This window comes from Heterodontus francisci, chromosome 5 (genome assembly GCF_036365525.1).
Source record: "Heterodontus francisci isolate sHetFra1 chromosome 5, sHetFra1.hap1, whole genome shotgun sequence".
NCBI classification, from domain to species: Eukaryota; Metazoa; Chordata; class Chondrichthyes; order Heterodontiformes; family Heterodontidae; genus Heterodontus; species Heterodontus francisci.
Window position 1 is genome coordinate 24,908,569 of NC_090375.1, and position 13,809 is coordinate 24,922,377.

General features: G+C 45.2%; 1 protein-coding gene across 8 annotated transcripts in view; it reads left to right on the forward strand.

Annotated features, from left to right (window-relative positions):
- The window catches only part of LOC137369775 (cathepsin Z-like), a 66,293-nt gene that overhangs the window by 12,915 nt on the left and 39,569 nt on the right, over positions 1-13,809 (forward strand). For 4 of the 8 annotated variants that reach the window (XM_068031221.1, XM_068031219.1, XM_068031223.1 and 1 more), the window contains 2 exons: positions 6,398-6,548; positions 8,205-8,359. In XM_068031221.1, coding sequence (XP_067887322.1) covers positions 6,398-6,548; positions 8,205-8,359 — 306 coding nt within the window. Of the gene's footprint in view, positions 1-6,397; positions 6,549-8,204; positions 8,371-9,832; positions 13,246-13,809 lie in introns of those variants that run through there. The other 4 variants (XM_068031225.1, XM_068031224.1, XM_068031222.1 and 1 more) reach the window with 3 other exon arrangements.

Sequence of the window (13,809 nt, forward strand, 5' to 3'; positions counted from 1 at the left end):
TCAGCAGTACCACTGGGAGCAGTGGCCATTGCTGGAACTGCACCCAGCCAACGGCAGCAAGAGGGACAACGACCCCGAAAAGAAGGTACGTTTTTGGGGTCCCACTGGGGACAATTGGCCGGGCCCTGGCGAGGCAAGGGGGGGAAGTTGGATGAGGGGGGGTAGTATTGAGCACTGGGGGTGGTTGGGCCATTGGGGTGGCCCTCCTTGGGACACAGGGTGCCCGATCAGGAGGGCCCCCCCAGCCCACAAAGAGGTCACTAGGTTTAACTTGCCGGCCTCCTGGAGAACCTGAGCCATTCGCCTGCTGCTGGTAAATTACCAGCGGCGGTGGGAGGAGGCCCTCAAGTGGCAGTTAATTGGCCACTTAAGGGCCTTGATTGGCCTGGGGTGGACGGGCCGTTTCTCACTGTGACTGCCCAGCGTAAAATTGCAGTGGGGGTGGGAAGGCATTGGGAACGGCCCACCCCGCGTCCCACTCAATTTAATGGCCTTCTCCCTCCCACCCCCGCCACCAGCCAGCTCATGTGAGCGGCTGTAAATTCTGGCCATAGAATTTTATAGCACAGAGGGAAACGGTTAGGCTCATCCAACAGAATTGTCCACTTTGTCCCATTTTCTTGTCCTTTCCCCATACTCTTTGTTTTTATTCACTCCCCTTTTAAAAGTTACCATGAGATCTGCTTTTCCCACTGTTTTTGGTACAGTATTCCATGTTCTTGGTTAAAATATTCCAATCCCTCCTTTCATTCTTTTAGAAATGGTTTTAAATGAATATTCTCCAGTTACAGACTCACCAAACAATGGAAATAATTCTTGTCCATTTACCTCATCAAATCTCCTTATAATTGTGAACATCTCTAGTGGATCCCCTTCCCTGTGTAAGAACAGGGGGTGCGATGCTCCAACAAGAATATTCAAGGGCACCAGAAGGGAACCTTTTGACCTGAACTGCTTGCTCAGGAACTGCCAAGGAACTGTCTGCCGTTTACCAGCCAGTCTGCACCTCGCAGTTAATGATGACTTAAGTTTGGCTCATTGAACTTTTGAACGTCAATTAGTTGCGATGACACTATTGGTAGGAGTGGCCACCGCACAGTCCTTGTGGATACGAAGTCCTGCCTTCACATTGAGGCTACCCACCATCGTGTGGTGTGGCATTGTCACTGTGCTAAATGGCATAGATTTCAAACAGATCTAGTAACTCAAAACTGAGCATCCAACCCTGGTTCAATGAAGAGTGTAGGAGGCATGCCAGGAGCAGCAGCAGGCATACCTCAAAATGAGGTGTCAACCTGGTCAAGTTACAACAGAGGACTACTTGCATGCCATACGGCGGAAGCAGAATGCGATAGACAGGACTAAGCGATCCCATAACCAACGGATCAGATCTAAACTGTGCAGTCCTGCCACATCCAGTCGTGAACAAATAACAGCAAGAGGAGACTCCACAAATATCCCCATCCTCAATGATGGGGCAGTCCAGCACATCAGTGCAAAAGACAAGGCTGAAGCATTTACATCCATCTTCAGCCAGAAGTGCCGAGTGGATGACACGAACATACAAATTAGGAGCAGAAGTAGGCCATTCGGCCCCTCGAGCCTGCTCCACCATTCAATAAGATCATGGCTGATCTATTTGTGTCTCGAATTCCACACTCCCATCTACCCCCGGTAACCTTTGATTCCCTTGCCTAACAAGAATCTATCTACTCCCGCCTTAAAAATATTCAGTGACCCCACTTCCACCACATTCTGAGGCAGAGAGTTCCAAATTCGCACAACCCACTGAGAGAAAAAAATTTCTCCTCATCTCTGTCCTAAAAGGGCGACCCCTAATTTTAAAACAGGGCCCCCGAGTTCTGGACTCCCCCACAATATACGAACATATGAATTAGGAGTAGGCCACTCGGCCCTTCGAGCCTGCTCCGCCATTCAGTAACTTCATGACCGAACTGATTATTCCACATTTCCACCTACCCCTGATAACCTTCCACCCCCTTGCTTAGCAAGAAACTATCTACCTCTGCCTTAAAAATATTCAAAGACTCTGCTTCCACTGCCTTTTGAGGAAGAGAATTCCAAAGACTCACGACCCTCAGAGAAAAAATTTCTGCTCATCTCTGTCTTAAATTGGCAACCTCTTATTTTTAAAAGTGATTTTTAAACAACGCTTTGCACTGTTGAACGACAAGAAAGCCCCCAGCGAGTTAACATCCGTAGCACTTAAAGCAGCCAGAAGCGCTGCACAAGGAACAGCCAGGCGCTGCGCAAATGACTACTGGCAACACCTATGCAGTCGTATTCAGCTGGCCTCAGACACCGGAAACATCAGAGGAATGTATGATGGCATTAAGAGAACTTTTGGGCCAACCATCAAGAAGATCGTCCCCCTCAAATCTAAATCAGGGGACATAATCACTGACCAATGCAAGCAAATGGACCGCTGGGTGGAGCACTACCTAGAACTGTACTCCAGGGAGAATGTTGTCACTGAGACCGCCCTCAATGCAGCCCAGCCTCTACCAGTCATGGATGAGCTGGACGTACAGCCAACAAAATCGGAACTCAGTGATGCCATTGATTCCCTAGCCAGCGGAAAAGCCCCTGGGAAGGACAGCAATACCCCTGAAATAATCAAGAGTGCCAAGCCTGCTATACTCTCAGCACTCCATGAACTGCTTTGCCTGTGCTGGGACGAGGGAGCAGTACCACAGGACATGCGCGATGCCAATATCATCACCCTCTATAAAAACAAAGGTGACCGCGGTGACTGCAACAACTACCGTGGAATCTCCCTGCTCAGCATAGTGGGGAAAGTCTTTGCACGAGTCGTTTTAAACAGGCTCCAGAAGCTGGCTGAGCGTGTCTACCCTGAGGCACAGTGTGGCTTTCGAGCAGAGAGATGCACCATTGACATGCTGTTCTCCCTTCGTCAGCTACTGGAGAAATCAAGTGTCCTCTCAGTCTTCTAAATTCCAGCGGATACAAGCCCAGTCTGTGCAATCTTTCCTCATAAGACAACCCGCTCATTCCTGGTATCAATCTAGTAAACGTCCTCTGAACTGCCTCCAATGCATTCACATCCTTCCTTAAATAAGGAGACCAAAACTGCACACACCATTCAAGATGTGGTCTCACCAATGCCCTGTATAACCGAAGCATAACATCCTTACTTTTATTTTCAATTCCTCTCGTAATAAAGAATAGCATTCCATTAACCTTTTTAATTACTTGCTGTATCTGCGTACTAACTTCTTGTGACTCTTGCACTGGAATGCCTAGATCCCTCTGCACCTCGGAATTCTGCAGTCATTCTCCATTTAAGTAACACTCTGCTTTTTTATTCTTCCTGCCAAAAGTGAACAACTTCACATATTCTCATATTATACTCCATCTGCCAGATTTTTGCTCAATGACTCAACCTATCTATATTGGTTTGCAAGCTCCTTATGTCCTCTTCACAACATACTTTCCTACCTATCTTTGTGTCATCTGCAGATTTAGCTACCATGCCATCACTCCCCTCATCTAAGTCATTGACATAAATTGTAAAATGTTGAGGCGCCAACACAGACCCCTGCGGGACTCCATCTTGACCTCCTCCTGAGGTCCCCAGCATCACAGATGCCAGTCTTCAGCCTATCTGATTCACTCCATTTGATAACAAGAAATGATTGAAGACACTGGATACTGCAAAGACCCGTGGGCCCTGACAATATTCCGACAATAGTACTGAAGACTTGTGCTCTAGAACTAGCTGTGCCCCTAGCCAAGCTGTTCCAGTACAGCTACTACACTGGCATCTACCCAGCAATGTGGAAAATTGCCCAGGTATGTCCTGTACACAAAAAACAGGACAAGTCAATCCCGGCCAATTACCGCCCCATCAGTCTACTCTCGATCATCAGAAAAGTGATGGAAGGGGTCGTTGACAGTGCTATCAAGCAGCACTTGCTCAGAAATAACCTGCTCAGTGACGCTCAGTTTGGGTTCCGCCGGGGCCACTCAGCTCCTGATCTCATTACAGCCTTGGTTCAAACATGGACAAAAGAGCTGAACTCAAGAGGTGAGGTGAGAGTGACTGCCCTTGACATCAAGGCAGCATTTGACTGAGTATGGCATCAAGGAGCCCTAGCAAGACTGGAGTCAATGGGAATCGGGGTAAAACTCTACACTGGTTGGAGTCATACCTAGCACAAAGGAAAATGGTGTGGTTGTTGGAGGTCAATCATCTCAGTCCCAGGACATCACTGCAGGAGTTCCTCAGGGTAGTGTCCTGGGCCCAACCATCTTCAGCTGCTTCATCAATGACCTTCCCTCCATCATAAGGTCAGAAGTGGGGATGTTCGCTGATGATTGCACAATGTTCAGCACCATTTGTGACTCCTCAGATACTGAAGCACTCTGTGTAGAAATGCAGCAAGACCTGGACAATATCCAGGCTTGGTCTGATAAGTGGCAAGTAACATTTGAACCACACAAGTGCCACTCAAGGACCATCGCAAACAATAGAGAATCTAACTGTCTCCCCTTGCTGTTCAATGGCATTACCATTGCTGAATTCCCCAATATCAACATCCTGGGGGTTACCATTGACCAGAAACTGAACTGGAGTAGCCACATAAATACTGTGGCTACAAGAGCAGGTCAGAGGCTAGGAATTCTGTGGCGAGTAACTGACCTCCTGTCTCAATGCCAGTTCACCGTCTACAAGGCACAAGTTAGGAGTGTGATGGAATACTCTCCACTTGCCTGGATGGGTGCAGCTCCGACAACACTCAGGAAGCTCAACACCATCCAGGACAAAGCAGCCTGCTTGATTGGCACCCCATCCACAAACATTCACCCCATCCACCACTTTCAACATTCACTCCTTCACCACTGACGCACAGTGGCGGCAATATCTACAAGATGCACTGCAGCAACTCACCAAGGCTCCTAAGACAGCACCTTCCAAACCTGCGACCTCTACCAACTAGAAGGACAAGGAGCAGCAAATGCATGGGAACACCACCACCTGCAAGTTCCTCTCCAAGTCACACACCATCCTGATTTGGAACTATATCGCCGTTCCTTCACTGTCACTGGGTCAAAATTCTGGAACTCCCTTCCGAACAGCACTGTGGGTGTACCTACCCCACAAGGACTGCAGCGGTTCAAGAAGGCAGCTCACCACCACCTTCTCAAGGGCAATTAGGGATGGGCAATAAATGCTGGCCTAGCCAGCAACGCCTACATGCCCCGAATGAATGAAAAAAAGTTAGTATTTACCTCCCATCAGGATCCACAAATGCTTTTTTTTTTGCAAATTATCAAAGAAAATGTCAGACAGCGATGTCATAAACTAATAATCGTTTATTAGAATCATAGGGGTGGTTCCAGCACCTAGGAGGCCATTCTGGCCCATTGTGTCCGTGCCAGCTTGGAATCATGGTTAGCAACACTTGAAAGTAAATAGCAAGCAAGTAAATAATTCATGGATGGGGTTAATTGATTAAATAGACAAGAGGTTTTGTTACAGTTATTTGGTTTTAACTGCTTGACAATTAAGAGATGGGGGTTTGAGATTGTTATAAACTTGTGAGATTGAGTGGCTGAACATAAATTTGTGGTGCAGTTATCACCTGAAATGTGAAAATAAGAAAATTCAGTGCCATTTATATCCATAAAGTATAAATTTAAAAGGTTAAAATTAAGAAAAAAAGTCCCCTTCTGCACCAGAAATTTAACATGAGCAATGAGAGCTGATCAAAAGGTGTTCCACAGTGTCACCCAGTGGCCTGACCTGGTGACTGCATGCAGACCCAAAGCAAATCTTGAAGTATTCTCGTTTCATGGACTATCAGATTTGCTATTACAAAGGTTACAGGTGTGGATACGTTTAAAATAGAAAATCCCATAGAGGCGTTTACATAGAGATTTTCAATGGAAGATGTGACTGACTTGGCAATTTTAATAATAAATGTTATATATTTTCTGTACAGTGCCAGAAAGGTTAAAAGCCGCTTAAGCTGGGAAGTTGAAGCAAACAATGATTGTGCTGCGTTGGTAAATAGCTTCAAATAGTGCCAGTCTGTAACACTAGATAGTTTAACAATTGCTTTGGATCTACGTGCAGTTGTCAGCTCTGGTGTTGTTAGGGAGTAGGTGAATCGTGTACATGGTTACACTATTGACTAGGTGAAGCAAGCTGTGTGGGCTTAATGGTCTTTTTTTTGCCCCCTCGTTCTGTGCCAACTGGCAGAGCGCCCAGTAATGGCCTCCAGATCCTCCACTCATGATTTACAGACCTCTGGTTACTAGGGCTGCTTTTAAGAGAGGTCATTTTTGGTCATTTAGATTCTGATATGCAATTCTTGACTATTAACCATACTATTGAATTCCTTTGCTGTAGAGTGTCTGCTGTTTAACCAGTGTGGCACATGCACTACCTTTGGTGTCTGCAATGTGATTAAGAACTATACCCTGTGGAAGGTTGGGGATTATGGTGAGATTAGCAGACGTGAACAGATGATGACAGAAATCTACACCAATGGACCTGTTAGGTAATGGACTGGGTTGTTATTGGCTTGTCCCACATGTTGTATTTTATTATCTTGTACTGATTGTTTATCTGAACTCAAATTTGGGTGGTAGGTGATGGGATTGGATGACAGGAGAAAAGAATGATTTAAGTTATGCCAGTTATTGGTGCCTTTATTAGGGATTTGATTAAAGGCCAGATATTAGTTCTGCTGCTTGAAAATGCCGGATTTTTTTCCCAAGCTTTTTTTGTTTACTTGTTCCCACCCTCTCCCACCCTTGGGCTCCAATTTCTTTTCACTATTCGATTGAACCATTTGGGAAGCAAGGATCGCCCGGACTATCTGGCAAGAATCCTGTTGGTTGACCTATGACACAACAACAACTTGCATTTATATAGCCTCTTTGACATAGTAAAATATCTCAAGGTGCTTCCTAAGAAAAATTATAAAACAAAATTTAACCCTGAGCCAGATAAGCTGATTTTCGGACAGGTGACCAAAAGCACGGTCAAAGAGGTAGGATTTACAAAGCATCTTGAAGGAAAAGAGTGAGAGAGATAGAGAGATTTCGGGAGGACATTCCACAGCAAAGGCAGCTGAAGGCCTGGCCACCAATGGTGGAGTGATTAAAATTGGGGATGGACAGGAGGCCTGAATCGGAGGAGCTCAGAGATCTCACCGGGTTGTAGGACTGGAGGCGGTTACAGAGATAGGGAGGGATGAAGCCACTGGAGGGATTGATCATGAAGAAACCCACCCAGTCTAGCAAAGGAGTGAGAGGACAGACGGCCTGCTTCATGTTGGCATGTATAGTGGAGATGAATAAAGCTTTCCAATTCGAATTGAATAACAAGATTTGTCGTTCAGTGGATTAAATAGATATATGAATTTATTGTATGGGGTACACTTGAACTGAAAAACACCAATATATTTTGTTTCTGCAGCAAGCATTTTGAGTTCTTTGATGTTTACTGATCTATCACTGACATTGGCAAGTTCGAGTGTTGAGCTACGACAGTGTGAAATTGTATTGGATCATGTGCGATTTTCACAAAAGCATTTCCTTATCAAAAAGAAAAATGAGCCTCGTCATAGCACCATTGTCACTCACACCAGCCCTTTGACCTGCCCCAAAGCTTGCATCAAGATAATATTGGCAAAGCTTGGGCATCGAGCAAGTCCCTTGTCCATCCTTTTGGTCAGTTAAGGTAGCGGGAAGGTGTGAGAGAAAGGAGAGAAGGGAATGCAGCTGTGTCACTAGGGCCACTTGCTGAGATTTATGGAAAAGGAAGAAAGTTCAGATTAAAAGTAATTTGGCACATCTAACATAGAATCGCAGGCACACAGGAGACCATTCAGCCCATTGTATCTGTGCTGGCTCTTTGAAAGAGCTATCCAACTTCTTTTGCCTCATAGCCCTGCAAATTTCTCCTTTTGAAGTATTTATCCAATTCCCTTTTGAAAGTTACTATTGAATCTGCTCCAATCAACTTTTCAGGCAGGGCTTTGCAGATCGAAACTCAATTTTTTTCCCTCTGGATTTTTTTTAGTAATTGTTTTTAAATCTGTGCCCTCTGGTTATCGACCGTGTGGCACTGGGAACAATTTCTCCCTATCTGTCTACTCTATCAAGACCTCTCTGCAAATTTAACCTGCTGTGTTTTACTTCGGTTCCAGCTGTGGTATCATGGCAACGAAGAAACTGGATGCTTACCGTGGAGGAGTGTTTGCGGAATATGAGCCGCTGGCTATAGTCAATCACATTGTGTCAGTGGCAGGTTGGGGTGTGGACGAAGATGGAACCGAGTACTGGATAGTACGGAACTCTTGGGGTGAGCCATGGGTGAGTGTGCAGCTTGCTGTGTTATGTATTTCTGTGTGTTGCAGGGTAAATATTTTCAGGGTCACAAAGTCCATTTGGAAGAAAGTGGTTGAGCCCATTGCGTGGGGGAGTGGAGAGGGGCATAACCACTGCAGATAATGAATGGCACTGACTCTATCTAGAATACAATGTCGAGAGGGAATACTTTTCCCAACAGTGCAATGTAAAACCTGGCTACTTAACCCACTTTAATTCAACCTGTACACTCTAGCACATTCTTCCAATGTGCTTGCCAGTAAAAGTCATTTCTAAATATTATTTCCACAATAGAAAGTTGTTGAAAGGTGAATCTTTTGGAACATTTGGCCCATCGAGCTTTCTCTGCCATTTTGTTAGGTACGACAGCACTCTTACTTTTTTAATCTTTATATCCCTTAATACTTTAATTTTCCAAGAGTCTTTCTCATTTAAAAGACTTGCATTTACATAGTGCCTTTCACAATCTCAGGACGCCTTAAAGCACTTTATAGCCAATGAAGTACTTTTGAAGTGTAGTCGCTGTTATAATGTAGGAAATAGAGCAGCCAATTTGCACACAACAAACAGTAATGTGTGATAATGACCAATCTGTTTTAGTGATGTTGATTGATGGATAAATATTTGCCAGGGCACCATTTATTCTGCACCCAAGGTTTCTATGTCAGCGTATTCCATATTCTCATCCCTAAGAAGAAATGCTTTTCTGGATTCACATTTACTTAGTTCTCATTTTAAAGTCATGTCCTTCTGTTCTGAGTCCCTTATTGGAGGAAGGAGTTGCTTGTCTGCAATGTAAATTTAATTCTAGGCCTACACTACCCAAGAATAGACAGCCTATGCCTGTTATATTACTGAGACAGAATGTCGGGCAGTGTAAATTATGAATTTAAATTAAGCGGATTGTTTTTATTATTAAATCTGATCTCTTCCACATTGATATCTGCTATCAGTAACTGGAGTGGGCCGTTCAGCCCCTCAAGCCTGTTCTGCCATTGTGAAATCATGGCTGATCTGTATCCTAAATGCATCCACTCGCCTTGGTTCCATATCCTGAATAAGCCTTGGCGAGGAAAAATCTATTGCTCTCAAATTTAAAATGATTAATTCCTGTTGGATAGCAGGATGCTAATGTTAAAGAAATGGTACTTTTCTATGATGCAGTCTCCTTGACATGCAAACCCTTTGATGAAGCAGCAGTGTTGCTAAGCAAAGGGTACATGCATTAAGCGACTCCATTGTAATTTATTTTTCGGCAAGTTCTATTTCTAAATGATGGTTAACTAGAATTGCCTTTCTGAGAGCTGGAACTGTAAATTTATTGATGGATGACACCACAGAGCAAATCCATTCGACAACTTACGTTTAGCTTCTACAAGTATTGATACAAAACATCTGAGTAATTTGGAAAGATTGATTTTGTTGTTTCTGTCTATAATCCCCACAGGGAGAGTCTGGGTGGCTACGGATTGTCACTAGTGCCTATAAAGGTGGGAAGGGCAATCATTATAACCTTGCCATTGAGCAGTTGTGTGGCTATGGAGATCCTATACTATAATGAGGAGCTGTCTTTGCAACCACAAGGAACTTGTAGAACAGAGGAGCCATATTTTATCTTTGTATAAAATTGAAGTGGATGTTAATATAACCATCGAGTCATTGTATAATGCTGTGGAATAAGATTGATTTGTGACTTGTTCTTTTGGATGATTGTACTGAAACTGCAATTCTGTTTTCGCCTTTCAAAGAGTATTAAGACAATTCGATTGCAGTATTTTTTCCTCCCTCACCTCTCATAACTCCTTGCTGGGGTATAATTCCACAGTCACGTGTAACCATCCAAGTCAGTGCTTTTCATGTATGAGTTGAGATAGCCTGGGCTAAGAGGCTATTCACCTTTAGGGGTAAACTGATAATTCAAATAAGACCCTTTCCTGTTCTCGACTAATGACTCCTGAGACGCACTTCCCAGCAATGGTCACCAGGTAGCGAACAGGACAGAATTCCTCTTTACCGCAATGCTAAGGAACCTCGCCACAGCAGCTTCTTGTGACATAAGTATTTTATCGTGGATCTCTCCCTGACCCTGTTGTACCCTGCTGTATTTCTCAGTCAGGACAGAGCGGAGAGATGTCACCCCGCCTTGTGCTCTGCTCCACTTGCTGTGGTCACTGTAGGTTGTGAAAAGAAGCTGGGAGGGTTTCCTGTGTGTATTCCAATCTTTTCTGCCTTCTCTTGCATTAGTGTGAATTGAGACTTGCTCTGCTTATCTTGGGATGTAAGACAGTGTTCCACTGCAAGGTGCAGCTCTGCATGAAACACTGCACCACTGCACGGGACAGCTCTGCATGAAACACTGCACCACTGCATGGAACAGCTCTGCATGAAACACTGCACCACTGCATGGAACAGCTCTGCATGAAACACTGCACCACTGCATGGAACAGCTCTGCATGAAACACTGCACCACTGCATGGAACAGCTCTGCATGAAACACTGCACCACTGCATGGAACAGCTCTGCATGAAACACTGCGCCACTGCATGGGACAGCTCTGCATGAAACACTGCACTACTGCATGGAACAGCTCTGCATGAAACACTGCGCCACTGCATGGAACAGCTCTGCATGAAACACTGCACCACTGCATGGGACAGCTCTGCATAAAACACTGCACCACTGCATGGAACAGCTCTGCATGAAACACTGCACCACTGCATGGGACAGCTCTGCATGAAACACTGCACCACTGCATGGAACAGCTCTGCATGAAACACTGCACCACTGCATGGAACAGCTCTGCATGAAACACTGCACCACTGCATGGAACAGCTCTGCATGCAGCAGTGCACCATTGTATGCTCAGGTCAATCGCACGCTTGTCATTCCCCTACCACCACGTTTCCTCCCCTTCTCCTAAAAACGTGGCCTTTTTCTGGTTCCATTAGCACTTGATTGCCTCACCTAATTGGTCATTCTTTGTTTTCACGCTTAGTCAATGAGTGTTGGTAGGTTGTTCACAGGGTTTCACAGTTCACAGTCCTCATCTGACATTCACCATGTACACATTCCAGCAGGAGCAACGCATTAGTGATCAAGATTAATTTTTTTTCTCTCCTCTCTAAAGAGAAACACTAAAGCAGATTGCAGCCCCTCTACTGTGGCTGCACTGAGGTCAGCTGGTTGAGCAGGGGTCAGGAAGTGAACCATGCAGAGTTATTACGGTCTTTGTGGCATCACAGCAGCGGGGCCTCTGACCCACCGGTAACTGCAGTCGGTGTTACCGAGGGGATGAAAATGGGTTGTAACTCAGCAGAAAATGTGTGTTTCGACATTGAAGAGATAGAAGACAGGCTTTATATTCTGGTTGGTGATAATGTGTTTAGTCTAATTGTGAGTACATTATATAACATGAATAGCCCCACCATTGTTATTTCTACTGCCATTTCCTTCATAAGCTTATTTTAACTCATCTTACAAAATGAAATATTGTGAAATTCATCCTCTCAATTCCAGCAAAGAAAATCTGCACAAGGACAAAAGGGGGCTTTCCTATCTGTGCTCTGACACCAATTCATATGCTACGATAATTGACTTGAGTTACATGCCCAAGATATTTGAAGGTATATTATTCTCCATGTGTCTTATTTGAAATTAAGAATGATTCCCGGACGAATTAAGTTTTTAAACCTGGTTTATTCCAGCATTCAGATGTCCGTGAGTACAGCTGTCATTAAAGGGTGTTGGGGGCCGGGGGATGGGGAGATTGCAGTTCACAAGCTGGAAGGAAGGAAAGCTGGCAGGATGGTGGTGCAAGGTGAAAAGAGGGTGGTAATGGGACAAGTAATGCAACAAAAGATGGGTCCAGAGGAACTGTAAATGGTGACCGTCGAATCATTTACCATTCTCCTGCTGTCTGGAAACAATGGGAGCAGTGGTTATGATTTGAAATTGTCGAACTTGATGATGACTCGAATACATTGCCTTTAATACGTCTGGAGTAAAAAGCCCACACTTGACCTAATAATGATACTTGCAGAAGTAAACATAGGAAAGCTGGAATAAAAACAAGAAATGCTGGAACCACTCCGCAGGTCTGGCAGCATCTGTGAAAAGAGAAGCAGAGTTAACGTTTCGGGTCAGTGACCCTTCCTCGGAACTGACAAATATTAGAAAAGTCACAGGTTATAAGCAAGTGAGGTGGGGGTGGGGCAAGAGATAATAAAGGAGAAGGTGCAGATTGGACCAGGCCACATAGCTGACCAAAAGGTCACGGAGCAAAGGCAATGGTGTGTTGAAAGACAAAGCATTAGTACAGATTAGGTGTTAATACACTGAATATTGAACAGCAGCAAGTGCAAACCTGAAAAAAAACAGTGGGTAAGCAAACTGAACAAACTAAGATGAAATGAAATAAATGCAAAAAAAGAATGTAAAAACAAGGAAGAAAAAATAACTAAAAATGAAAGTGAAATGGGGGGCTGTCATGCTCTGAAATTATTGAACTCAATGTTCAGTCTGGCAGGCTGTAGTGTGCCTAATTGGTAGACGAGATGCTGTTCCTCGAGCTTGCGTTGATGTTCACTGGAACACTGCAGCAATCCCAGGACAGAAATGTGAGCATGAGAGCAGGGGGGAGTGTTGAAATGGCAAGCAACTGGAAGCTCAGGGTCCTGCTTGCGGACTGAGCGGAGATGTTCCGCAAAGCAGTCACCCAGTCTGCGCTTGGTCTCCCCAATGTAGAGGAGACCACACTGTGAGCAGCGAATACAGTATACTACATTGAAAGAAGTACAAGTAAATCGCTGCTTCACCTGAAAGGAGTGTTTGGGGCCTGGGATAGTGAGGAGAGAGGAGGTAAATGGGCAGGTATTACACCTCCTGCGATTGCAGGGGAAGGTGCCATGGGACGGGGACGAGGTGGTGGGGGTAATGGAGGAGTGGACCAGGGTGTCGCGGAGGGAATGATCCCTTCAGAATGCTGACAGGGGAAGGGAGGGGAAGATGCAACTGGTAGTGGCATCACGCTGGAGGTGGCGGAAATGGCGGAGGATGATCCTTTGGATATGGAGTCTGATGGAGTGGAAAGTGAGGACAATTGGAACCCTGTCGCGGTTCTGGGAGGGAGGGGAAGGGGTGAGGGTAGAGGTGCGGGGAATGGGCCGGACACGGTTGAGGGCCCTGTCAACCACAGTGGGGGGGAAATCCTTGGTTGAGGAAAAAGGTCATATCAGAAGCACCGTCATGGAAGTTAGCATCATCAGAGCAGATGCGTCGGAGACGGAGAAACTGGGAGAATGGAATGGAGTCCTTACAGGAGGTAGGGTGTGAAGAAGTGTAGTCGAGGTAGCTGTGGGAGTCGGTGGGTTTATAATGGATATTAGTAGACAACCTATCCCCAGAGATGGAGACAGAGAAGTCGAG